Genomic DNA, 28,000 nt, shown 5'->3' on the forward strand with positions numbered 1-28,000 from the left:
TTCATCAAAAAAGGATTTATTAACCAAATGCTGTGCTGTAAGTAAACACTGAAAAGTTGCATACAATACACACACTGTAGGATTAAATTAAACTAATCCAAGATATATCAGTGCAAATTGTTCTTTATGAGAGTGATGGGTGATGTATTTACCATGCATATAGTATAACACAGTACAGTAGTGGACTGAACAGTAGACATTTATTGAGAATGCAATATTTTTTCTTACATGGCAAGTCAACAAGAATGAAAAGCAACAACTGCCTATGTAACCGAGGTGAAAAGCCTTGGTCTCACGGTGTGAACACAACGTATTTGTGCGTGTAGCTCAGTCATCTACTGTGATGTTACGGAACAGGTAAGCCATGGACTCTCCATTGTGGATGCGTCGGATGGCCTCGGCCAGGATCATACTGACGTCCACTGTCTTGATCTTGGGACACTGGAGCTTCTGGACCTCGTGAGGGACTGTATTAGTCACCACCACCTGGGGGGGGGGGGGGGACAAGGACACAAAATGGAGAGCCAGGGTACAGCAGGACCTATGTTTAAGAATGTCCTTTGAATTATTAGAAAACAGTAATGTATTCGCAGAGTTTGAGTATGCATTGCATATTACTGTATTTGGGTATCGGTGTGTGTACTTGTCTTTTTAAGAAAGCATAGATTTGTTTGATTTATCCAGCAAAGAGACACACTTCCGACCTTGAGAAGCTTCAAGTATCGGAGCAGCACAGACTACTTACAATATTTGTCAGTGGTGTCGATGTTAGAAAAGACAGCCATTTCAGGCTTAATAAAACACCTGTGCGAGTACAGCCCGTGTCCTTCGTCTTACCTCGTCGATGGCGGATTCCTCTATGAGCCGGGGGGCCTCTGCTGAGAGCAGGCCGTGTGTCGCCATGATGTAGATCTTATAGGCCCCTCTCTCTTTCAGAATCTCAGCCGCCGCCACAAAGTCCTCCACGTCGTCTATGATGTCATCCTGAGAGAGGGAAACGACAAAGGCGGAAGGTTATTAGCGTCTAGATAAATAAAAAAACACAAGCTCTATCATACAGTATGTCCAAATACACCTTACACGAGGACCTCCTCAGAACAGTGAGTGTGAAACTTCACTAGTCGATATAACACTCACTCTTGATTGTTAGCAATAGCTTGAAGTTTTTTTTTGTCCCATAGGGGTTCAAGTTTAAACAGAAATAAGAGACGATCAAATTCTTACAACAATGATAGCGATGCGACCTCCCACATCTCCCACTACAGTGATTGGCGGTTTCTCCTTGGCCATCATTACTGAAAGAGAAGAGAGATTTATAATCACTTTCAAAACAGTGGTTCAGAGGAAAATGAGGGGGAAAAATGACATTGAAATTATTGGGAGAGGAGATTGAGTAAGGGATCAAGTTCAACACCTGCAAAGACCATGCAAGACAGCTCTACCTCAATGTCCACAGACTGCTACAACACCTACAGAATAATCCTGAAACTCTCATTTTGACAAAAGGACAACTAGGTGAAATTATTTGGGGTAAATATAGGGCAGCTTCAGGCATATTGCGATGATAGCAACACATGGCTTATGAGTATAGAGCTGTCTTCCTTCCCACAAATAAAACATCCGGTTTGGGATTTAGGGATCCACACAGCAACCCCATGCCATGCCAAATCACAACCAACTTCAAACCTGTTTCCTCATCGTCAGCCCAGAGGCATCCAACCAGATGTCTGCATATTTAAAAACTCAAGTTTGAATCATGAGGCTCTACTTGGAACTCCAAGGTGTTGACATTAGCAACAAAAGGATTTTGTTCAAATAGATTTGTTACGGCTTTGGGGGGGGGGGGGGGGGGGTTGAGTTTTTAAATAAACAAGAATCATACCGTTGCTGAATCAGCAAGTTAGCTCTAAAAATTCTAATCTAGGAATTGATCAAGAAAAGGGATGCAGGGGAACACAACCAAGCTTGCCATCATGCCTCACTCAACCTCTGAGGTGCTTGCAATGTTTCCTTCATCTCCATTGGAGCTATAGAGAAAATGACATAACATTTATGGGGCAATTATTGGCCCCATAAAATGTATGCCAATCACCAACCTGGCAGTGGAATACAGTAGGTGCCCTCTGGTAAGGCATTTGCATTAGCAGCCATTTTGTTGGTTGCTTTGAAGGGGTCAAAAGTCAGATAAATGCTACATTTGAGGCATGTTGAAGGGAATGTTGACAAGCCACATGGTTTCAAACTGGTATTAATTGTAGTGCAACTCCAAAGTATACATGAGAAGAGACATGTATTTTTCCATGATGCTTTGCATGAATGCATCCAGCAGATTCGTATTGCTATCGGTAGGGTTGAATGTGATGATTTTATTAGAATTTTGGAAGTTCACAGTTAATTGTGTATTAGACAAAAGGCATGTAATGTCAAATGTATCAAGTGAGGAATACCGTACAATGTAAGCTTGAGATTATCTGAAAGACCTTGACACCAATTTGAGGTGAAGAAATCTGCTGTTTTACAGATATCTTGTTTCAATAAGCATACCAAATTTGGTGACAGCCAACAGTTGGCGGGGCAGCACTTAAAATGTATTATATTCCCTTAAATTTTTTCAGTGTTTTATTTTTAAATTTGTTTAAATTGTCCCCTATCCATCGCTTTAGGAATTTCCGTTGCTCCCACGACTGTCTGGCTTTCGTTACAATGACAGCTAGCAGGCTAAATGAAAAGACTATAATTGTAGGACGATTATCATTTCTACACAGTTTTTTTTTTTAAAGATTTTTTTTTAAAACTCAAGCCCCAGGTGTGTTTGACCGCCCCGCCCTCGGTCTAAACACTGAACTGAGATCTTCACACAGTGGAATTTAGAAGGTCAGTACTGCTAGAAATGGAAACTCCCTCGGTAGACATCAACATTACATGCAGGCAGGTTTAAGCGATCACAAATAGTATTGCAGGATAGGGGGTTAGCAGAAGAGAGAGTGGAGCATTACGGTCATACTTGGGAGCTCTATGCCTGGGAACGAAGGCTGGTGCCTCCCTGTGTCTTCAAAAGATAAATGGTATATGTTAATACTGTCATATACAGAGAATATATAATAGACATACAGACAGACATACAGGCAGCATACAGACAAACAACTCCAGAACTGAAGACAGGCCTTCTGGTCCCATTTATCCAAGGAAAGCAAATAAAATAACGTTTAAAATAAAAAAATAACAGGGGGGAGGGGGTCTTATTTTCTCAAAGATTAAAAGGTGCCCCTTTGCTCCGTATCTGAATTTAGCTGTTGTTTTGATAAAGGGAGACCAACCCTGTTCCTGTGTAAAGGAAGGGAGAAACAGAGAGAAGAATGAGAAGAAAAAGGTGAGAAGAGAAATCCAGAAGCTGTGTGGAGGAGAGGGGAACGAGGGGAATGGATGACTTATGACCTGCAGTATTTCACAGGCATTGCCAGTAGTGTCAGGCTTCCGAGAATGATTGCTTTGTTGCTGAACCAACACATACTACAGCCCTGACTGGCTGAACCACTCCAGTTGCACACCGTCAGCATGAGGACAATGTGTGGAGGTCCTCTTTGCTACCAGTGCCTTTAAGCATTCAGGGCTGGATTTTTTAAACAGCATTTCTGTGACAAATGGATTTGTAAAAATAACTTTCTCTGAGCTATGGGTTGTTATTCGGACAGTCCATAAATACAGTTTATTATTTTTCTGTAAATACTGTTCCATTAGATCTCTGTAAAGCCTCCCTTTGACCCAATGCCATGTTTCAGTGTCTCTACAATGGATAGGATCAGAGTCTGGGTGTACGTGCGTTCACAAGTGTATGCATGCTGCATGGGAGGCCCATCCCAGTGTCGTCAACTCCCCATAAGCAGTGGGGGTTTAACCCTTCGGTTCAGACTCATTACCTTTCTATGGATTCCTCTGATAGACAGCAGGTCAGTTGGCTGAACTCATCCTGTCCTGACACTAGTGGTTACATAAACCAGCACTGTCTGCTGACTAGGCAGATTATATACATGAGAGCAACACAAGTGATTTTTATGTTATGGTCAAAGGCAGGGATGTTTTCTAGTGTGTGTGTGTGTGTGTGTGTGTGTGTGTGTGTGTGTGTGTGTGTGTGTGTGCGTGCGCACACACGCCTGTGCATATCAGGGGTATCTTACATGGCAGCTCCAGACCAGGGTGGCCAGAGGTGGTGCGTCCTGAAGACATTGGAGGGGGAGAGTGTCTTCCGTCAGCCATGTCAGACTCTGAACACTGGGCCTCCCCGTGCATCACCGCCAGGCCCAGCCGCAGCCGCTCAGCATAGGATTGAGCTCTGGAATGAACGCACACACAAAAAAGGATTTAAATACATACAGAGCAAACAATCACAATTACACACAAATCTGCAGCCACAAACACACTTCACATCATTCACTATCCATCTCGCTGGAAAACTCCCAACCTTTATGTTACCTCTTGGCCGCCGAAGGAGACTTTGCAACGATAATGGCATTTCTGTAGTCTGGAATCTAGAACCAAATAAACATTATCCAACATGATTTCACAGTTCAACACCACATTAAAACTAAACTTTAGTCAACAAATACATTATGTCATGATTGAAATTCTACAAGTGGCTGGAGGATTCTGGGTAATGTAGTCTTACTTCCTCCTGGATGTACTGTAGCAGGAAGGGCGAGGCACGCAGGTTATCAACAGGGAAACTGAAGAAGCCCTGGATCTCCTTCTGGTGAAGGTCCATTGTGATGATGTGAGTTAGCCCTGTGATAACACCAGTGGGTCAAGCCAGTGGTGTAAAATACTTAAGTAAAAATACTTTAAAGTACTACTTACAGTGGGGCAAAAAAGTATTTAGTCAGCCACCAATTGTGCAAGTTCTCCCACTTAAAAAGATGAGAGAGGCCTGTAATTTTCATCATAGGTACACTTCAACTATGACAGACAAAATGAGGAAACAAAATCCAGAAAATCACATTGTAGGATTTTTAATTAATTTATTTGCAAATTATGGTAGAAAATAAGTATTTGGTCACCTACAAACAAGCAAGATTTCTGTCTCTCACAGGCCTGTAACTTCTTCTTTAAGGGGCTCCTCTGTCCTCCACTCGTTACCTGTATTAATGGCACCTGTTTGAACTCGTTATCAGTATAAAAGACACCTGTCCACAACCTCAAACAGACACACTCCAAACTCCACTATGGCCAAGACCAGGCCTGTGAGAGACAGAAATCTTGCTTGTTTGTAGGTGACCAAATACTTATTTTCCACCATAATTTGCAAATAAATTCATTAAAAATCCTACAAATGTGATTTTCTGGATTTTGTTTCTCATTTTGTCTGTCATAGTTGAAGTGTACCTATGATAAATTACAGGCCTCTCTCATCTTTTTAAGTGGGAGAACTTGCACAATTGGTGGCTGACTAAATACTTTTTTGCCCCACTGTATTTAAAACCAGATAGTTTGACTTTTACTCAAGTAGTATTTTACTGGGTGACTTGCAGTTTTACTTGAGTAAAAGTAAAGATACCTTAATAGAAAATGACTCAAGTATGGCAATTTGGTACTTTTACCACCACTGGGTCAAGCAACACCCGAGCTAGACCAGCTCACATATGTGCTTGTGCGAATTATAATTTTGTCCATCCCCAACCAGACAATAATTGTAAATCAATTATATTAATTTCAGGGCAGGTTGGAAAAAAAACATGAATGAACATTTTGCTAGCTAGCTAGTTTGCCTTGGAGATTAACATTGGATTTAACCTGACATGCATATGGTCCTCTTTTTAGCTGATTCTTTGTAGAAGTTTGACCCGGTGTTATACAAAATAGTATTTCTCTACTCTGACGATTAATCCACAGATAAAAAGTAAAACAGTTCATTTTTAGTTCGTTATCTTTGATTATTCTCTCCTCGTTCGTCTATCAACCACCCACGTGGGTTTGTATCCTCGTGAAAACCAAACCAAGTTCTATTTTATTTTGTGTTAAACGCTCTACAAAGCTTTCTTAGTGTCCAACAAGCTTTCTCTGCCCTTAACCTTGTTCTCAACGCCTACAAAACATGTGGTTTGGTAAGAAGAACGCCCCTCTCCCCACTGGTGTGATTACTACCTCTTAGGGTTTAGAGCTTAGGTAGTCACCCCATACAAGTACTTAGGAGTATGGCTAGATGGTACACTGTCCTCTCAGCACATATCAAAGCTGCAGGTTAAAGTTAAATCTAGACTTGGTTTCCTCTATCGTAATTGCACCTCTTCCACCAACTGCTTAACTAACCCTGATTCAGATGACCATCCTACCCATGTTAGACTAAGGAGACAATTTATAGATCGGCAGGTAAGGGTGCTCTCGAGCGGCTAGATGTTCTTTACCATTCTGCCATCAGATTTGCCACCAATGCTCCTTATAGGACACATCACTGCACTCTGTAAACTGGTACTCTCTGTAGAGTCGTCGCAAGACGCACTGGTTGATGCTTATTTATAAAACCCTCTCAGGCCTCACTCCCCCCTATATGAGATGTCTCGTGCAGCCCTCAACCTCCACATACAACACCTGTTCTGCTGGTCACTCCTCTTTTCAGTTAGATGCAGCGAGCGACTGGAATGAGCAAAAAACACTCAAACTGGACCGTTTTATCTCCATCTCTTCATTCAAAGATGGAATCGTGGACACTCTTACTGACAGTTGTGGCTGCTTCACGTGTATTGTGGTCTCTACCTTCTTGCCCATTGCGCTGTTTTCTGTGCCCAATGTTTGTACCATGCTTCGTGCTGCTGCCATGTTGTGTTGCTGCCATGCTTTGTCGTCGTCTTAGGTCTCTCTTCATGTCGTGTTCGCTCGTCGTGGTACGTGTTTTGTCCTATTTGTATTTATTTGAATCGGTAGGCCATATTTGGTAGGCCATCCTAGTAAATAAGAATTTGTTCTTAACTGACTTGCCTAGTTAAATAAAAAGGTTGAATAAAAATAAATTACAAATTTGCAAAACGTATGATACGGTTAAGGTTAGCTAAAAGGGTTAAGGTTAGGGGAAGGGTTAGCTAACATGCTAAGTAGCAAGTCGTTGAAAAGTAGCTGAAACGCTGAAGTTGTCCCGTGATGACATTTGAACTCACAACCTTTGGGTCGCCTTATAAGCCCACCCACCCACCCACCCGACTTCAATTTTGTGTGTCTTATGTAACCATACGTAACACATCATACAATTTGAGTGTCCGGGATTTACATTTCCTGTTACGTCTAGTAGATCATCAAGGACAACAACCACCCGAGCCACAGCCTGTTTACCCCGCTATCGTCCAGAAGGCGAGGTCAGTACAGGTGCATCAAAGTTGGGAACGAGAGACTGAAAAACAGCTTCCATTTCAAGGCCATCAGACTGCTAAATAGCCATTACTAGCATATTAAAGGCTGCTGCCCTATATAAACTTGAAATCATCACTGGCCACTTTAATAATGGAACACTAGTCACTTTAATAATGTTTACATATTTTTGCATTACTCATCTCATATGTATATACACTGTATTCTATCTTAGTCTGTCGCTCTGACATTTCTCGTCCATATATTTATAGATTCTTAATTCCATTCCTTTACTTAGATGTGTGTATTGTGTGTTTTGTTGTGAAATTGTTAGATATATTTGTTAGATATTACTGCACTGTTGGCACTAGAAACACAAGCATTTTGCTACACCCGCAATAACATCTGCTAAACACGTGTATGCGACCAATAAAATTTGATACCAGACTGCGTTACCTCACTGTAAATAGGTCCAAAAAAAAAGTTAATTAACTACGTGTACAACTTATCTTAGCAGTTTTGTAACCATCTTCCTACAACATTGTAAACTACTATGCAAAAAAATAAATAATAATCACTATTGGTATCACAACAACGAGAAAGCCACATGATGCATACAGTAGCCATATAGTAACATACCGGCTTTAGCGAGCATGGAGGCCAGCAGCTTGCAGACAATGGAGCCTCTCTTCCTCATCTTGCACTGCTTGCTGTAAGGGAAGTAGGGGATGACCCCAATGATGTTCTTGGCACAGTTAGTCTTGAGAGCGTAGGCCATGACCAGCAGCTCCATGATGGCCGTGTTCACATCTCTGGGTAGGACAAAAGAACCATTCAAGAGACAATGGAGCAAGATGGACAGAGAAGATAACATAATAAGATAAGAGTAGTTGTAGATATTTCAGTAAACTGTTGAATAAAACTGGCTGTTGTGTTGTCATGGTTTTAATTTGCATGTCGTAGTAACTGACGGGGTATAAAATTCAAGATGTCGGCACGTCTCAAAACCACATTAACACACTCAGAGCGTTCGCTCTCGGAGTTAACACTCGTCTTTGTTCAAACACATTCACTACACATTTAAGTAAGTGAGTCTATGACGCTAGTCAGTATCCTACAATGTTAAACTTACCTGACTACGTGCCCATTGTCCTGGCACTAATCGCCACATTGTAAGACAAGACGTTGAGCGCCACACTAATAGTCGTTCCCTAAACCCTGAAGTATAACCTTGAAAGCTATGGGGCATTTCTAAATAATTAAGCCTCGAGATCGTATCGAAGAATGACTCCATTGTTGTATGGGATTCAGCTAGTTCATGAGAGAAGCAGAGGCAAACTTTGTTGGGGACTTGAGGCACTTTTATTAACACTATAATTAGTAATCAAAGATAACGTCTTATTACTAATACAAAGAGTGCAGTAAGGTAGTGCCAGAGAAGATTTGACCTAGGCAGCCTCCTGAAGCAGCAGAGCCAACCACAATCATTAAAAGGGCAACTAAACCCCAATTTCACCCGTTGCATGTTCTAAAAAATGCATTCAGGCTAGAAGTTGTGGGTGGAAGGAATTGGTAAACATAGTTGTACCTGATCCCAACACTTTCTTACTAAAGCATAATCTGACAATAACATTATGTGCATTGTGAGCAAATACATCTCTGGACAGTTAGCGCACAGTGGTTAGTCACCAAGTTCCTGGCATCTATTGCCACTTGCGGTTTAAGATCAAATCCCACTTGGGGTGCAAAAATCCTATATTTTAAATGTGGACTCACATTGCGGTATTGTGCTGAGGGGAAAAAAATGCAATAGTCACCTTGAAAATTAAGATTAGGGGCTCAATTCAATCCAACCTATACTGTATTATTTACGCAGTAGCTCTTTTTCCAACAATCAAATTAACTCAGATTGGTCTTGGGTACCTTGGCCGGCTCGCTCATTAGGTAGGATTAGGCATCCACCTATGGTGGCAGATCGACTAGGGCGCCATTTTCTGAGCTAAACTGACCAAGACTTACCTCCAACCTCACAATTAATTCTGCCCAAAAAACAATGACAATTTCTCTCAACCTGTGGCATATGGGCTTTTAATTATTTATTTCCCCTTTATTTAACCAGGTAGGCTAGTTGAGAACAAGTTCTCCTTTACAACTGCGACCTGGCCAAGATAAAGCAAAGCACATCGACACAGAGTTACACTTGGAATAAACAAACATAGTCAATAATACAGTAGAAAAAGTATATATACAGTGTGTGAAAATGAGGTAATGCAATCAAATAGGCCATAGTGGCGAGGTAATTACGATATAGCAATTAAACACCGGCGTGATAGATGTGCAGAAAATTAATGTGCAAGTAGAGATACTTGGGTGCAAAGTAAATACAGTATGGGGATGAGGTAGTTGGATGTGATATTTACAGATGGGCTATGTACAGGTGCAATGATCTGTGAGCTGCTCTGACAGCTGGTGCTTGACGTTAGAGAGGGGGAGAAGGAGATATGAATCTCCAGCTTAAGGTGGGCACTGATGCTGCCCTATGATAAGCATTGTAAACTTTGTCAAAGGCAGGGCCGCAAAATATTTAACTCGTCCATTCCAAGCGCACCTCTCCAGAGTGCAGTTGGAGAGACGCGTCGCTACGGCGATCCACCAACATACCATCATTTTTTTTTTTTTTTTTACATAAATCATGTAGCATATGGTAGAAAGAGTATGTGGTCTTTCCTGTAGCCTAAAGACTGGAGATAAAATGTATAACAACGTAATGAGACTAACCATTTTTACATCATGCCGGTTTCTCCAATCCAATTGCCTAACCTAAATGGCGTCCAATCAAATCAAGAATGCGCTGACATCTTGACAAACATCCTAAAAACAGGATGGGTCAAAGTAAAATAGACAATATGGAATGGACAATCAGGCTACTCACAATTGCTGTCCAGGACTTTCATCCCGTGTGCTAAATTTCATGTGTACGCCGACATGTTTTTTTACAAGCTGATATTAGCGAAAAATTAAATTCTGCATTTCCCACTGTGTAAACACATCGCAAATAGGCTCAGGATAACACCTACTGATACAATTGGATTGCTGATAGTCAGAGCTTAAAAAGCCAAATTGATTAGTCACAGGAATCAGGACTAATAAAGCCAATGCAACGGCCTGTTTTACAAACGATGGGCATTCATACATTTCCATTGTGGTCAGACATGGTTGTCTACACCCCTGTAAGGACGGACCGACAGTCTTTTGGACATCTTTTTTTGATCTGGTCATCTTTGTTTTTCATAGGGTAGGCCTACCACATAGATGGCATTCCTAAAATTATATTTTAGACAACACTGTAGGCCAGGGATGGGCAACTCCAGTCCTCTAGTGCCAAACCCGTGTCACACTTTTGCCCCAGATAACAAATCTGACACCAATAATCAACAAATGAGCATCTGCAGTTTAGAATGGAATTAGTGTCAGCAGCTGTGTTGACCAGAGATGTGGAACAAGTTTGACACCTCTCCCGCCCCCAAGGACTGGAGTTGACCATCCCTACTGTAGGCTATACCTCGGTAAGAACGGACAGATACGGGCACCTATTGGACTTATTTTTTTGTCCGGTCAGGACCAGCCTTTATTTGCAACAAACATACTTCTATGAATTACATCTTGTCAACTTTCATTCAGAACCGAAAATGAATCTAACTTCAACATCTGGAAAAATGGACTTTAGATGTCTTTCCAACATCATTTTGCTTACTGGGACTATTGTTGAAGGGGCGTCATTTTTTGTTGTCTCGCCTAGGGGTGCAGAAGGGCCAGGAGCAGTCCTGTAGGTACTGTATAAAACCCTACAACTACTACCAGGGATACATATTGTACATTAAGGATTTGAAATAAAAAGTATCTGCTCCATGTGGGATTAGAAATCACAACCATTGAACTATGAGCCACCAATTAGTCATAGCAGTTGGGAGAAAATACGAGTTGACAGCGCCACCATTGTCACCCATTTCTTATTATGATGGATATAGCTACGAATATAAAACGTAAAATCCTCAAAGCCTACATGTTTTTATTCTTCGTAAAAGCACATGCGTGTATGAAACAGTAAGCAAAAAATTGATCATATGCGGAAATGTGCCTTACTGCCTTTTGAATTTTGTGTAATGTCAGTAGTCTAGTCAAGGAAGCCTTATGCTAAATATACTGGCACACTCCACTTACCAGACCATTACCAAATAAGGCGTGTGGTCACCTGCTTTTATAGTGAGCCTCGAGGTGGTACCACCTAGCACATCTAGAAGGGAGTGTATTTCATACCAAACCTCTCCCTTGAGATGAAGAGGCGCCTTCTTTTACATTACAATTTCAATGGTTGAGTTTAACCGTTAAGGACAAAAAGAGCTAGATTTATTACTAAAATACCTAAATATATCACTTTTGCAACGAACTGTCAAAATGAAGACCAGAATTTATTTGTTTCACTATAAATAAGCCTAAAACATCTTGTTTTAGACTAAAAAATACATTTAAAAAGTTCAGGAAAGTTACTTGTTACAGGTCAGTGCCCCGTAGCTGGCTGTTAATATTGCAATCTCAATTTCCCAGGCAGCTCCTGCCAACCCATAAATGACATAACCACTGGATGAAAATATGTTTGTGGAGGACAGACACCCATGGGGGTCATATTCTGACTGATCAGCAATGAATCAACAATGTCTGCCTAATTTCACAAGGGAATACATTTACGTTCCTCTCATCTAGTTTCTATTGATCAATTTGGTTCTGTGGCGATACTGCAAATCCAACCAACTAGAATATACACACTTAAGACGGTGTAGAAGACATGACCACCTGGATCCTCTCACCTTGGAATGGTCTGAATGATAAAGATGTCTTGACCACGAACAGACTCTTTCACATCCACCCTGGTTTCTGGAAATTAAAAAAAAGCAGCAAATCAGTTCCAGGAGCAAGTAACCCCAGATACAGTATGCCGACCATCATCTACGGTGCATTCGGAAGCTATTCAGACCCCTTGACTTTTTCACGTTACAGCCAATCTACACACAATACCCCATAATGATAAAGCAAAAACAGTTTTTTCTTTAATTGCACAATTACATACAAATTAAAACTGAAATACCTTATTTACATAAGTATCAAGACCTTTTGCTATGAGACTCGAAATTGAGCTCAGGTGCATCCTGTTTCCATTGATCATCCTTGAGAGGTTTCTACAACATGATTGAAGTCCACCTCTGTAAATTCAAATGATTGCGCATGATTTGGAAACACACACACCTGTCTATATATAATATCCCACAGTTGACAGTGCATGTCAGAGCAAAAACCAAGCCATGCGGTCGAAGGAATTGTCCGTAGAGCTTAGAGACAGGCTTGTGTCGAGGCACAGATCTGGGGAAGGATACCAAACAATGTCTGCAGCATTTAAGGTCTCCAAGAACACAGTGGCCTCCATCGTTCTTAAATGGAAGACGTTTGGAACCACCAAGACTCTTCGTAGAGCTGGACGCCTGGCCAAACTGAGCAATCAGGGGAGAAGGGCCTTGGTCAGGGAGGTGACCAGGAACCTGATGGTCACTCTGACATAGTTCCTCTGTGGAGATTGTCCTCCTTCTGGAAGGTTCTCTCATCTCCTCCAAACAATGGTAGAGTGGTAGGCGGAAGCCACTCCTCAGTAAAAGGCACGTAAAAGGGCACGTTGACAACCTGCTTGGAGTTTGCCAAAAGGCACCTACAGACTCTCAGACTACGTGAAAGAAGATTCTTTGATGTGATGAAACCAAGATTGATCTCTTTGGCCAGAATGTCAAGTGTCTCGTCTGGAGGAAACCTGGCACCATCCCTACGTGAAGCATGGTGGTGGCAGCATCATACTGTGGGGATGTTTTTCAGCGGCAGGGACTAGGAGACTACCGGTAGTCCGGATTGAGGGAAAGATGAAAAGTAGAGAAAGATCCTTGTTGAAAACCTGCTCCAGAGCGCTCAGGACCTAAGGACATTGATCCTAAGCACACAGCCAAGACAATGTAGGAGTGGCTTTGGGACAAGTCTCTAAATGTCCTTGAGTGGCCCAGCCAGAGCCCGGACTTAAACGAGATTGAATATCTCTGGAGAGACCTGAAAATAGCTGTGCAGTGACTCTCCCCATCCAACCTAACAGAGCTTGAGAGGATCTGCAGAGAAAAATGGAAGAAACTCCCCAAATACAGCTGTGCCAAGCTTGTAGCATCATACCCAAGAAGACTTGAGGCTGTAATCGCTGCCAAAGGTGTTTCAACAAAGTACTGAGTAAAGGATCTGAATACTTATGTAAAAGTGATATGTTTATTTTTAATAAATTTGCAAAAATGTCAAAACCTGTTTTTGCTTTGTCATTATGTGGTTTTGTGTGTAGATTGAAAGAAAACAATTGAATCAGTTTTAGAATAGGGCTGTAACGTAACAAAATGTGGAAAAAGTCAAGGAGTCTGAATACTTTCCGAATGCACTGTATACCAGGGATATTTAGCTCTTACACTACGAGGTCCAGAGCCTGCTGGTTTTCTGTTCTACCTGATAATTAATTGCACACCTGGTGTCCCAAGGCTTAAAAATCCTTTTTTACCTAAGACAATTGAGACATGGATTGTGTATGTGCGCCATTCAGAGGGTGCCTTTGAACAGGGTATGGTAACAGGTGCACCGGTTTGTGGCAAGAACTGCAACGTTGCTGGGTTTTTCACACTCAACAGTTTCCCGGGTGTGTCAAGAATGGATCCCCACCCAAAGGACATCCAGCCAACTTGACATCTCTGGGAAGCATTGGAATCAACATGGGCCAGCATCCCTGTGGAATGCTTTCGACCTCTTATAGAGTCCATGCCCAATGAATTGAGGCTGTTCTGCGGGCAAAAGTGTGGGGGGTGCAACTCAATGTGACTCGTTTCAGGAAAACTCCTGTCACGTCACTACTTAACATAAGGTATTTGAACGCAAACATTTTTTTAATCAAAATTCTTTTGGAATGTGTACTCAAGTGCTTTAACAAAATTGTATGCCATTTGTAAATACGAATAAAATAATTTAAATTACGAGCCTAGTTGGTTTAGCCACAGAAAAAAAACAGGAACCTTTCCAATAGCTATGATTGGCTGAGATAATGGATGGGCTGCTCAAGCCAATTGGATTGGTCTGCCATGTAGCTTCTTTCTTTAGCGTGAGCTGCGCAGTATGCGTAGGTAATCCTTTCGAACGCTTTTTGTAAGATATCACAAAGAACTGCAAAAGTGTTGCTAATGCTCTCTACTTTCATGAGGACAGTTTTAAAATTGGTGGAATGCCCGGTGGAAGCAGAGTATGACAGCTAAGGAGATAGAAAAAATTCTGCCGTTTGATTGTAAATACGCGGAGGGAGTCAAAAAGAGAACACACACAAGGCTGTTGTATAAAACACTTGTCTCCGGATTACATCTTCAAACTAAGGGCAACCATGGCATCGGTCAGGGAGAAGCGTTAATCTATGAATACATGTAAGAGTCTAGCTAGCTACAGTTTCCGATATTATACGTTTCTAATTTTGGCAGAAAATAACGTAATAATAATATTATTCTTACCTCAGAGCCATTTGAATTGCTACCTATAGCCTAATGTTACCTAGCTAAGAAACAATGAACCTAGTTGGTTAGCTTTACCTACCTGAAAATTCATAAAGGACAGTAACGTTATGAGTTGGGATTAAGGTTCATTGTTGAGCTAGCTAGCTAGCTAGCTAAACAAAAAAACTCCACTATGCAAGTAAACGTTCACTGTACCGTTTACATCTTCTGTATCATATGCATGTGACAAATAAACAGATTTTATTTGATATCGTGCGTGTTTACCAGAGACGGTAATGTGAAGAACATGACCAGCACCAAAGTCAAATTAGATATAACGTTAGGCCAAATAGACAGTGTCCAAGTTCAATAAATACAATTATTTGTCACAATCACAAACTATTTTCTGTAGTTAGCTTGCCATTAACTTGTAAATAATGATCTTGTTGTGAGTTTATTTACCTTAAATAATTAATACAAAATAGGTCAATTAAAACATTGTCAGCTATATGATATGGTAATTATCTGAACTGGCAAGCCAGCTAACAAGCTAGAAACTGACCAAAACATTGTTTAGAAAGTTGCTTTTATTTGCCTGGTTTGCTCGATTGACATATACTAAATTAATTTTAACAAATTGGTTTATTGGTGTTAAAATACACCAGTTATGCTATTTTGGACCACCAGGATGCTGATGTCATGCAGCCTGTTGTTTTTATTCATGTCACTGCGACAACATAGAATGTTCATGTCACTGCGACAACTGTATACAGACTGTCGATAGACATAGTATAAACCTTTAGTTGTTTAGTTCACTACTGTAATCACTCGGTTTAGCACGGCCTCACATGTGAATCCTTAAAGAGACGGGTGTGGCTTAAGAGGGTGTGAACAATACTGAATGGGTGTAGACAAAGATTTCTCCAATAGGTATAACAAAACATTCAAGGGCCATTTTATCAAAAATGGGGTTACAAGTTTATCAACTTTCAAAGCAGAAGTACTTTCCCAATTGTTCCTCAACTGTAGTGTATGATATCACATTTTTTAGCTCTGAATCTCTACTTTTAGAGACTCACAATTTTGCCACATAAGACTGAATCGAGCTGGTCGTTCACATATTAGGAAGGGGTCCTTCATGTGTTGTACACTCAGTGTATACTATATGAAGCTGAAAGGGTTAACCTGGCATCTCACCTCTGTTGGACTCTTGGTAAACAACCGACTTTCCCAAGTCTACGCCAAGCCGTCTGCAAGGAGAGAAGGAAGGTGTTAGACAGTAAATAAACAAAAACACACAACTAAAATCATCCACACACAGGAGGAATGCCCGCCTTTTGAGTAACTGGCCCAACTCTTCAATCATTATTATTGTGGGTGCTTATGTTTGTCCTATTTAAGATCGAGTTGAAGTCAGAAGTTTACATACTCCAACCTAAGTGTATTAAAACTGGTTTTTCAACCACTCCACAAATTTCTTGTTAAACTATAATTTTGGCAAGTCGGTTAGGACTTTTGAACTCTAATAGTGGTGGTGTAAAGACATTTGTTTATTATCAAATGAAATGTTTATGAATACCTGTCATTAAAATGACTTAGTAAATTTGTAGAATATTAGGTTTCTACATTGTGTAAACACGCAATGTTTCTATTGAGATGCATTACATTGAAAAATTGTCCACCATCTCTAAAAAAAAAGTCAGGTGAAAGAGAGATGTCATTCATTCTTTGCTATGATCATTGATATCCTGAAGAAGCTATCCCTTTTATTTCTTTGCCTGAAAATGTTTGGATATACTGGTGAAGTTACATTGTTAGCTAGCTAGTCAATGAAGTAACATGACTGAAAAATGTGTAAACAAATGGTGAGTAGATTTGGTAGGCCCACAACATTTAAAATGGGGTCCCGGTAATCCGCAATAGGAAGATAATGTTGCACCAGTGTGGTGAGGAAACTCGAGACGTTGGAACACAACTATACGAGTGCTTATTTTCAAAGAGCGCTCCGTAAGCCAAGCCATGGCAGAGCAGCCGCACACAAGGGAAAGGGGGATACCTAGTCAGTTGTACAACTGAATGCCTTCAACTGAAATGTCTTCCGCATTTAACCCAACCCCTCACCATGCGCAATGCCAATTGTCGACTGGGATTGTGTGAAGCTCACCGCCATTGGATTCTGGGCGCAGTGGAATCGTGGTCTTTTGAGTGTCGTCCGACAGACGAATCAGTGTTTGGCCGATGCCAGGAGAACACTACCTGCCCGACTGCATAGTGCCTACTTTAATGTTTGGTGGAGGAATAATAGTCTGGGGCTGTTTGTCATGGTTTGGGCTCGGCCCCTTAGCTCCAATGAAGAAAACTCTTAACGCTACAGCGATACACTGTGCTTCCAACTTTGTGGCAACAGTTTGGGAAAGGCCCTTTCCTGTTTCAGCATGACAATGCCCCCATGCACAAATCGAGGTTCATAATGGTTTGTCGAGACCGGTGTGGAAGAACTTGACTGGCCTTCACAGAACCCTTTACCTCAACCCAATCGAACAGCTTTGGAATGAATTGGAACGCCGACTGCGATCCAGGTCTAATCGCCCAACATCGGTGCTTTCACTTCAGCGGATGGGAGTAGCCATGTCATAAACCCCTCCCTTTGCCATTCTCACTCAATGCTTTTGTATAGTAAGAGCATTTTGAGAAACGAGAGTGGACTAGTTAAGTAGCCTAGCGGTTAGTGTTGGGCCAGTAACAAATGTCGCTAGTTCGAATCCCCAAGCCGACAAGGTGAAAAATCTGCCCGAGAGCAAGGTACTGTTGATAAAGGCAGACCCTAGGTGTGACCCCACTGAGTGTCTATCGTTGAGTTTGAATATGCAAAAAAAAACATTTCCAATTCATACGTGCATAATACACACTTGTACATACAGTTGAAGTTGGAGGTTTACAAACACCTTAGCCAAATACATTTGAACTCCGTTTTCACAATTCCTGACATTTAATCCTGGTAGAAATTCCCTCTGTTAGGTCAGTTAGGATCACCACTTTATTTTAAGAATGTCAAATTCCCAGTGGGTCAGAAGTTTACATACACTCAATTAGTATTTGGTAGCATGGCCTTTAAATTGTTTAACTTGGGTCAAACATTTTGGGTAGCCTTCCACAAGCTTCCCACAATAAGTTGGGTGAATTTTGGCCCATTCCTCCTGACAGAGCTGGTGTAACTGAGTCAGGTTGGTAGGCCTCTTTGCTCTCACACACATTCTCAGTTCTGCCCACAAACGTTCTATAGGATTGAGGTCTAGGCTTTGTGATGGCCACTCCAATACCTTGACTTTGTTGTCCTTAAGCCCTTTTGCCACAATTTTGGAAGTATGCTTGGGGTCATTGTCCATTTGGAAGACCCATTTGAGACCAAGCGTTAACTTCCTGACTGATGTCTTGAGATGTTGTTTCAATATATCCACATAATTTTCCTGCCTCATGATGCCATCTATTTTGTGAAGTGCACCAGTTCCTCCTGCAGCAAAGCACCACCACAACATGATGCTGCCACCCCCGTGCTTCACGGTTGGGATGGTGTTCTTTGGCTTGCAAGCATCCCCTATTTCCTCCAAACGTATGGCCAAACAGTTCCATTGTTGTTTCATCAGACCAGAGGACATTTCTCCAAAATGTTATGTCGATATAAGACCCGTTTTACTGCGGATATAGATACTTTTGTACCAGTTTCCTCCAACATCTTCACAAGGTCATTTGCTGCTGTTCTGGGATTGATTTGCACTTTTCGCACCAAAGTACATTCATCTCTAGGAGGCGAGGAACGCGTCTCCTTCCTGAGCGTTATGACGGCTGCGTGGTCCCATGGTGTTTATAATTGGTGTACTATTGTTTGTACAGATGAACGTGGTACCTTCAGGCATTTGGAAGTTGCTCAAGGATGAACCAGACTTGTGGAGGTCTCCAATTTTTTTCTTAGGTCTTGGCTGATTTCTTTTGATTTTCCCATGATGCCAAGCAAAGAGGCACGGAGTTTGAAGGTAGGCCTTGAGATAGGCTAATTGACATGTTTTGTCAATTGGAGGTGTACCTATCAGAAGCTTCTAAAGCCATGACAATTTTCTGGAATTTCCAAGCTGTTTTTCAAGGCACAGTCAACTTAGTGTATGTAAACTTCTGACCCACTGGAATTGTAACACAGTGAATTATAACTGATAATCTGTCTGTAAACAATTGTTGGAAAAATGTGTCATGCACAAGGTAGATGTCCTAACCAACTTGCTAAAACTATAGTTTGTTAACAAGAGATTTGTGGAGTTGTTGAAAAATGTGTTTTAATGACTCCAACCTAAGTGTATGTAAACTTCCGACTTCAACTGTACCTAGAATTCATATAGGCCCAATATAAGCTGTATCTCAATATTTATTTTATTCTGGTGCTCTTAAAATTTCATGAAGCGCGTCTTACTTTTTGTAGTGCTCCTATCAGCAAAATGTTCATTTAGAGCCCTGCTGATCAGGCCTAAAATTTCCCGCCTGCATCGATGGCCCTTGTTTTTAGGGGGCGTTATGGCCACATGAATGCATTGTGGCCAAAGTGCTCCGAAGCACGGCTCGCGGCTCTCATATCTCAATTCTTATTAGCCAATGCCCATCACGTGACCGTACCCTTCTCACAGAAATAGCAGCTCTGAAGTAGGCTACTAGTGAAGACAGAGACATCGGGGATGCAACGGTGCACGTCTTCCTTATCGAATTCCGAGGTGCAATGATTGGCTGAGATAATGAATGGGCTGGACATGCTGAAAGAGGAGTTTGGATTGGTCTGCCATGTAGCATGCTTCTGTCTATAACATGAGCTACTCAGTATGTGTAGAGAATCCTTGCTACCACAGCTTTTTGAAAGATATAGTAGCCATGGAGAACTGCAAAAGTGTTGCTACTGCTCTCAACAGCATTTCTGCCCTGAATTTTACAGGTGCTATCAACAAAGCTCAGTAGGGAAGAAGTTGCGAATAATCAGATGAGGAAATTCCTGACTTGGGCAAAAACATTTTCACTGAACCAGACATTGCAGAGTCTTCTGATGACAGTGGTGGAGAAGAAACAGCAATCAACAGTGTTGTTGTCACGGAAGAAGTTAACTAAGATTTTTAATAAGTGGAATGCCCGGTGGAAGCAGAGTATGAGAAGAATACCTGCAGATTCATACTACACCATTTCATGGGATTGTAGTTCATTGTTTAGCTATTTTTTGACTGAAAGCATTTGACTGAAAAGGAGGTGGTTGGTGACATATATACGTCATTAAAGTGTGGCTACATTTTCTGGTACTCCCTTTTTTTTTTAAGTACAATAAAAGTTAGTAGAAACATGCCAAACGATGTTTAAAAATCAATCCTCCGGTTATTTTTGTCATAAATAATCAATCATATTTAAACCGGACAAAAGCTTTGTCAATAGGAAAGGAGAAACAAGAAAGGCGCGTTCCCGGTCAGGCGCATGGCTGATGAATGGAAATTTCCACTAGCCACTGATTAAAAGTGCTGTATCTCCCTAATTTTTCAGAGTAAAAGCCTGAAACAATGCCTAAAGACTGGCCACATGTAGAGGAAGCCACAGAGCTCGTGAAGTCTTTGTATGGTGGATAGGCTTACAATGGAAAAACAGCCTTTCAAAATAATAGTACTTCCTGGTTGGATTTTCCTCTGGTTTTTGCCTGCCATATCAGTTGTTACACACAGACATTATTTTAACAGTTTCAGAAACTTTAGAGTGTTTCCTATCCAAATATATTAATTATATGCATATCCTATCTTCTGGGTCTGAGTAACAGGCAGTTTAATTTGGGCACGCTTTTCATCCAAAATTCCAAATGCTTCCCCCTACCCTAGTGAAGTTAACAAGAGAATCACTGACATGATGTCAGCTGGTATTTTGTGGCAGGGCTGAAATGCAGTGGAAATGTTTTTTGGGGGATTCAGTTAATTTGCATTGCAAAGAGGGACGTTGCAATTAATTGCCAATTCATCTGATCACTCTTTATAACATTCTGGAGTATATGCAAATTGCCATCATACAAACTGAGGCAGCAGACTTTGTGAAAATGCATATTTGTGTCATTCAAAACTTTTGGCCACGACTGTACTATGTAGGCACCGGAGCTTACCCATAAGGAAGACTAAGCATGTACATTACCTATCAGATTAGGGGTTCTGAAATCACCATCACCCACTAATAAACTTGTCATTTTTGCAGATTAAGTGACCGAGCTAGGTATGTTTCAATATTTATTGTTTACAAATTATGAGTCAATGAATATATACTGAATGTACAAAACAATGGTTTTGTTAATATTTGTCTCTCCCATTCACCCTCTTATATGGCACACACACAATCCATGTCTCAATTGTCTTAAGGCTTAAAAATCAACTTAAAAATCCTTCTTTAACCAGTCTCCTCCACTTTATCTACACTGATTGAAGTGTATTTAACAAGTGACATCAATAAGCTTTCAAAGCTTTCACCTGTTCAGTCTGTCACGGAAACAGCAGGTGTTCATAATGTTTTGTACACTCTGCACAACTGAATTCCACCCATCTCAAAATCCAATGGTTTCTAACAGAGATCTAACAGAGAGATCTTCTCTTCTCGCTTTGGCCATGCAGTGGGCCTCCATGTGATTGCTGCCCTCATTATGAAATTATCTACTTTACCCTGTATATCTAAAGATGACCATATACACCGATTGTTTAATGCAAAATGACCAAAACCTGATCGTGAACCTAAACACTCAAAATAAAATATATTGCCTGTTAAAATCTATTGCCTGTTCAGCAGTTATAGCCAGATGAGTCTGTTTGGGATCCTGAGTGGCGCAGAGGTCTAAGTCGCTGCATCACAGTGCTGGAGGCATCACTTCACAACTGGCCATGATCTGGAGTCCCAGTAACGGCGCACAATTGTCTCAGCGCCATCTGGGTCAGGGGAGGGTTTGGCAGGGGTAGGCAGTCATTGTAAATAAAAATGTGTTAACTGACTTGCCTAGTTAACTCTTTTTTTAAAATCTGTCTCCAGTACCTTACTTTCATTCCGGGTAAAAACATTTAACAGCGCATAGATGGGGCTCCCGAGTGGCACGGCGGTCTAAGGCACTGTATCTCAGTGCTAGAGGCGTCACTATGGGAGTCACTATGGGAGTCATGAGCCTAAAGCCACAGAAAGGCCAAACTCCTGTTTCTAAAAATGACATAGCCTATTTGAAGTGATGAGCGCTTCTTACATTCACCTTCATTTTTTCATGGTATCCAATTGGTAGTTAGTCTTGTCTCGTCGCTGCAACTCCCGGTATGGACTCGGGAGAGGCGAAGGTTGAGAGCCGTGCGTCCTCCAAAACACAACCAAGCTGCACTTCTACTTGACACAATGTCCGCTTAACCAGGAAGCCAGCCACACCAATGTGACGGAGGAAACACCGTACACCTGGCGACCTTGTCAGCGTGCATGCGTGCCCGACCTGCCACAGGAGTCGCTAGAGCGCGATGGGACATCCCTACCGGCCAAACCCTCCCCTAAACCAGACAGCGCTGGGGCAATTGTGCGCCGCCCAATGGGTGTCCAGGTCGCGACCTGCTGCGACAGAGCCTGGACTCAAATCAGGATCTCAAGTGACACAGCTAGTACTGCGATGCAGTGTCTTAGACCCCTGCGCCACTCGGGAGGCCATAAAGAATGTAATTTAATGAATATTCTGACCAATGCATGTTATATTTAGATCGGTTTGGGGTCAGCAGACTGATGCACTTGTATATTAAACATGGGAATCGGGAAAAACAGGTCAGTGTCTGGGGCTGGGGCAGCAACTGTAACTGCCCCTATGTTTGAAATACTGTTTGCCTGGAATGGGCCGTTTGTTAGACCAGTTTGCTTGAAGTCCCTTAGCAAAGTTATGTGCGAGGTCATTCTCTCTCATCCTTGCAATTTTAAGTGACAGATCATCTGGAGTCTAGCAAGCTAAAAGTAGGCTTAAAAGGCTGCTTTTACAAAGATAGCCCAATTCTGATATTTTTCCACCACTTTTTAAATTTATGTAGTGGGGCTATCCCGCCCTTTACTTATTTTATTGTATAGGCGAGAGGAAAGTTAAGAGTTTTTGCTGAAAGAGGGCCGGATTCAAACCCACACTGGCAGCGGTACATGTTCTCTAGAAGCAGCGGCCTATACTGCTAGACCAGTGGTTCCCAGGGGTACTAGGACCCCTAGGGGTACTTTGCCTTTCCACAGGGGGTACTTGAGAAGACTCATGAGACCATAGGCCCACTGGTAAAATGCACACGAGGGGGTACTTCAGGAGTAATCCGGCAGAGCAAAATTCAGTTGGTGGAACAGTAACCTAAACTCACCCCATTCCGTACAAATGTGGGCAACCGCAACATTCAAACCAGGCTGTGTTGACTTCAAAATCTGGGGTGTGAACAAAGTTTCTATTCAAGCCTTGGTTGACATGGTAATGGCTCTATAGTGTTGGAGAAAAGTTGGAAAAAAACAGACCCTCCGTTACATCGTGACGTGTCATGCAGTAATGTACAGCACGCATAAAGCAATGACACATATAAACTCTTTATAGTGTTTTATTTATATTTTAGAGGCGATCAGTTGGACAGATCGAGTGAAAAAAAGCAATTTTCCCACACAACATATCTCCTCACTATCACGCATTAGTATCGCTTCCCCACCCGCCATTTTTAAAACGGGGCTCATTGCCTACTTGAATCATGCAGAAACGGGCAGCGTGGGGGTCATGTAATTAATAATGTTGGAAAGGGGATAAATTGTGCTTTACAATGGTATTGACATTACAGTTGATCTGGAAGTATTACGTTTTTGGGGCGCTAAAATAAAGGTAAATTGTACAGACCGAGGCGATGTACAAAAGTGAGTGAGTTTACGTTAACTGAAAACGTTTGGGAACCACTGCGCTAGGCCACCACTAAATTTGTCTTTTGACTACTTTTAAATAGAGTTGAGAGAAAAAAAAATGTGATTTGAGAGAGTTGCAAGAGATTAATTTGAATGCGCAGCATATACTTACTCCGTGATCTTCTTGGCAAGCTCGGTGCATGCGGTGGTCGAGTTGGCAGAGAAGACACGGTACCCACTTTTTGAGATATTCATTGTTGAGTGATATAGGAAAGCTTTGAAGTTCGAGAATGACAGACGAGATTTATAGGGCCTTATAAAAGTCAATGGCCACGTACTTTGCCTACTCACATTGACAATATCGACTCCTTTTATAAATGCAGGATTTAAGAACACGGAAATACGTCGAGTGAGGAATGTTACAAAATCTAAAATAAACACCGGCCTATATGTAGCTAACCCACATAACTGGCGTAAGTAAACACAGCTACTTATCGATCGCAGTATGACTGGTCTATCAAACTAGAAAACTGAGTTTTTCCACATCCGCACATAGATCTGTAGGCTACTCTACGAAAAACGCGCTCCACCTAATTCTTCAACTGGAAAAATATTTTTGCAATAAAAGTACACTACAGCAGACTCGTGTAATCTCAAAAAGTGTATACAATGTTGCGTCTAGCGTAGCTAATGTAAACTTTGTAGCAACGAGGTCGCGTCAAAGAAAATAAGAGTAATTTCATTGGGTAGCCAACGATTAACATATTGGCAGTATAATAATCCAATGTGATTGCTGCTTTGGAACAGAGGGCGGTTTGTTCGAATTTTCAACCACTCAGACTACTTCAATTATGCGCGAGGTCAAAGAGTAACCTTACGTAGAAGGCGTAAAAAGACGTAAAGAGACGCTCAAGTAATGAGTTATTATGAAGAAACAACATCTAGGTAACATATTATGTTTTAAATACTTTAAAAGTGGTATTTCAGGGGGAACGGTACGTCATGTATAATTTAATATAATACAAATCAAATAAAAATTGTTACACAACTTTGTCATATTTCCTAGAAATCTAACTAGCCTAATGAAACTTTTCTATACTCTTTCCTCAATTAACAAATACAGTTTCAAAATTGCTTGTAGTCATCCCATATCATTAGGAGGTTACGTAAGTACTTTCTTGAATTTTCAGCAGGAACAGCTTCATAATAATGACCACAAAGTCAGAATTGACTAAAGAGTTAATTGACATTGGGAGAATTGCTGGCAATTTTGTCTTTTCACTATAAAAATTACCCTTGATGAACAGCTTGTTATTCTATCACCAAAGGATTTGTTTAATAAGATAATGTGTGGGTATATGTACAGTGTGAGGATGTGCTACCTATTTTTTTTGTCAGTGTCCTTGTGGAATGCGGTCATCCAGCTTAGCTCAATGCTAGGCATGGATCTCCACACTTATATATGGGTGTCACAGCAGATTCCTTCACTAAGGCCATTGGCGTAGAACAGGGGGCAGAGGGTGCGATCCAGAGGTAGTACCACCCTCCCAACGTCTTAATGTTATGTCCATGTAACCGATGTGAAATTGCTAGCTAGTTAGCGGTGGTGCGCGCTAATAGCGTTTCAATCGGGTGACGTCACTCTCTGAGACCTGGAGTAGTTGTTCCCCTTGCTCTGCAAGGGCTGCGGCTTTTGTGGAGCGATGGGTAACGATGCTTCGTGGGTGTCAGTTGTTGATGTGTGCAGAGGGTCCCTGGTTCGAGCCCAGGTAGGGGTGAGGGGACAGAAGTTATACTGTTACATCCACACCATACACCTTTGGTCCCTTCAGCCCCTCACCTGCCCCCCTCCACCACCACCCCATCAATCCTCTCATCCTTTGAGCACCTTCTCCTTTAGCAGGTCCAATATGACCTGTCTTTCCTGGCTCTCCAGCTCGAACCTCCTCTCCCTCTCCTTCCTCTCCGCCCCCAGCCTCTCTCTCTCCAGAGTGATCTTACTCCTCTGGATCTCTAGCTCCTCCCTCCTCAGCAATAACTCCTCCTCCCGCAGTCGTTGTTCCGCCTCCGAGCGCTTCTCCAGGAAGCTGAGGATCTCTGAGTAGGTCTGGCAGCAGCATTGGCAAGGCTGCTTGGCCATGGGCGCCGCCGAGACTAGCGAGAGCTCCGCCAGGTTCTCCTGCTGCTCCTCGGGCTCTGGGGTCATGGGGACTGAAGGGGGCAGGGAGGGGAGAGAATAGAGAGGGAGATAGTTGGTGATGGGGAGGATAAAGTCTCAAAAGGTCAACATTTTTTGGTTATCACTTCTTTGGTCGTAGTCACTCAAAAATGTTGCTGAGGAGCAAACATGTCACTGTGTGTCTCTTTGAGTACCAGCACACACAGAGACAACTGTTTTAGGCGGGGCAAGGGCAGGGCATTCTAAGCAATTGCAGGGGAACCACTGGTTTGGTCACAGTAGTGCTATAATAACAGTAATCTCTTCAGGTATGTGTCCTATTTCCTTCCTCCATTTGAATATAATCACAGATCTAAAAGTTATTCTCTCACCTCACAGATCTAAACAGACTTGGATGGGGTTCTTACCTTTGGGTTGTCCTGTTTGTGTGGAGATAATGATGGGTTTGTCCTGCTCTGGTTGACTAGCCAGCTCTTCCAAGGCTCGTTTCCTGAGTTCCTCATCCTGGTACTTACTCTCCCCGCTGGCCAGAAGACCCTTCTCTGCCTCCAGCTCCAACACCTCATGGAGTAGGTCTTCTTTCTGGGCATACAGCCTCTCTGTCCCAAACCTGAACACATACAGGCAAATACGCATGAACAGACACAGACACACAAGGTTGGGTATCAGCTTCTAATACATTCCTCCTATTAAGCGTATGTATGTCTAATGTCAACTTCTGGCCAGTCTTGACCAACCTGCGTAGGCTGGGGAAGTCCTGCTTCTTGTAGTAGTCCAGCAGCAGCATGGTCCTCTCCCTGCAACGCCGGGCGTCCACCTCAAAGCTCTCGTCCTGCAGGGCAGCTGTGATGATCTCCCCGACACGGGCCCAGATACGACCCGACTCCTTGGAACAGAACGGGTTCTGAGCAATGACCTCACGGAGCAGCAGGATGTCGTGGCGGGCGGAGAATCGCACCTGTCGCTTGCGGGGAGTGGTGGAGGGGCCGGCGAGGGAGAAACCTAGGGAGAGGAAGGGGGACGGAAAAAGTGACTATTGGTATAGAATCCTCAGATGTGACCTTTGCCAAAAGGTCTGGGCCCCTAGTGCACTTATACTGTAACACTGGTTCAAGCCTCACTGACTGTTCCTCCTCAATTGCTACTTCAGAAAGTAAATAGACAATCCAGGTGGTAAGGAAATAACTTGAAGTTCAACATGGGGAGCTGCAAGATAAACTACTGGGCTGAATATAAGGGGTTCACATTGGTGAATGTTTGGGAAACATACCTTGGTTGTAGTCCTTTTGGAAACCGTTTCCGTTTAAGGAGACGTAAAGAAAAACGGGTGAGACCCTATTTGAATTTGTCCCAATAGAAACTCTCGTTTGCGGTTTCCGTTTGAAGTAAACGGTTTTGCAACAGGGCGAAACGATTTGTAACAGATTAAGCTAATGATTACAACCCATGGCAAAGTATTTAATCATAAACGCAATTTAACTGGGAACGACCTTTAGGCTATTTGTTGGCGATTGGGGATCAGCTGTCATACAAAGCAAAGCCGATATTATCATTTTCACTGTCAAAGCAACAGCCGAAGCCTGGTGGTGTAGGCTAGTTGCTAAAACGCTTTGCCATTCTAGGCACAAGTGCAAGCAACACGGCACGTCTACCCATGCAGAGGCAACGCAGTTAAAAAATTGTAGTATAAATGTTGCATTGTTTATTATGGGCCAGCGCGCGCACAGGAAAATCACACGAGCCGCATAAAAATGACAAATGCTGGTTATGGATTTATGAACAATAAAATATGTAATGTCAGACGTAGCAGTTTATGTCGGGCTCACCACCGTTATTTGCCATCTCCACCACACGTTCCATATCTGCATGTATCCGGGATCAGCTGATACACACAAAATGTTGAGGTCACAGTACACGTCCACTCACCAGTACAGGTTCCATTCTGACTTGTAACTCAACTTCTCTGGAAATCTGGCGAAACTGG

The 28,000-nt window shown here is 42.1% G+C and overlaps 2 protein-coding genes across 3 annotated transcripts; both read right to left on the reverse strand.

The window, feature by feature from the left end:
- Positions 1 to 24,564, reverse strand: LOC110485946 (phosphoribosyl pyrophosphate synthase-associated protein 1). 2 transcript variants are annotated; one of them, XM_021557203.2, is made up of 11 exons: positions 24,010 to 24,564; positions 16,125 to 16,177; positions 12,195 to 12,261; positions 7,969 to 8,141; positions 4,664 to 4,779; positions 4,471 to 4,526; positions 4,176 to 4,330; positions 3,005 to 3,049; positions 1,225 to 1,295; positions 838 to 984; positions 1 to 486 (listed from the first exon to the last, which is right to left on the reverse strand). In XM_021557203.2, exons 1-11 carry the CDS (start codon positions 24,090 to 24,092, stop codon positions 328 to 330), a joined length of 1,125 nt encoding a protein of 374 aa, XP_021412878.1. In that variant the 5' UTR covers positions 24,093 to 24,564; the 3' UTR covers positions 1 to 327. The 2 variants fall into 2 exon arrangements, with proteins under 2 accessions (XP_021412878.1, XP_021412879.1); XM_021557204.2 differs by lacking the exon at positions 3,005 to 3,049.
- On the reverse strand, positions 24,189 to 27,963 carry LOC110485947 (trichohyalin). Its single transcript, XM_021557205.2, has 4 exons — positions 27,843 to 27,963; positions 26,754 to 27,018; positions 26,424 to 26,626; positions 24,189 to 26,048 (listed from the first exon to the last, which is right to left on the reverse strand). The coding sequence occupies exons 1-4, from the start codon at positions 27,874 to 27,876 to the stop codon at positions 25,711 to 25,713; spliced, it is 840 nt and encodes a 279-aa protein (XP_021412880.1). The 5' UTR covers positions 27,877 to 27,963; the 3' UTR covers positions 24,189 to 25,710.
- Positions 27,964 to 28,000: the final 37 nt, after the last annotated feature.

The sequence above is a fragment of the Oncorhynchus mykiss genome, chromosome 13, assembly GCF_013265735.2.
Source record: "Oncorhynchus mykiss isolate Arlee chromosome 13, USDA_OmykA_1.1, whole genome shotgun sequence".
Classification (NCBI taxonomy): domain Eukaryota; kingdom Metazoa; phylum Chordata; class Actinopteri; order Salmoniformes; family Salmonidae; genus Oncorhynchus; species Oncorhynchus mykiss.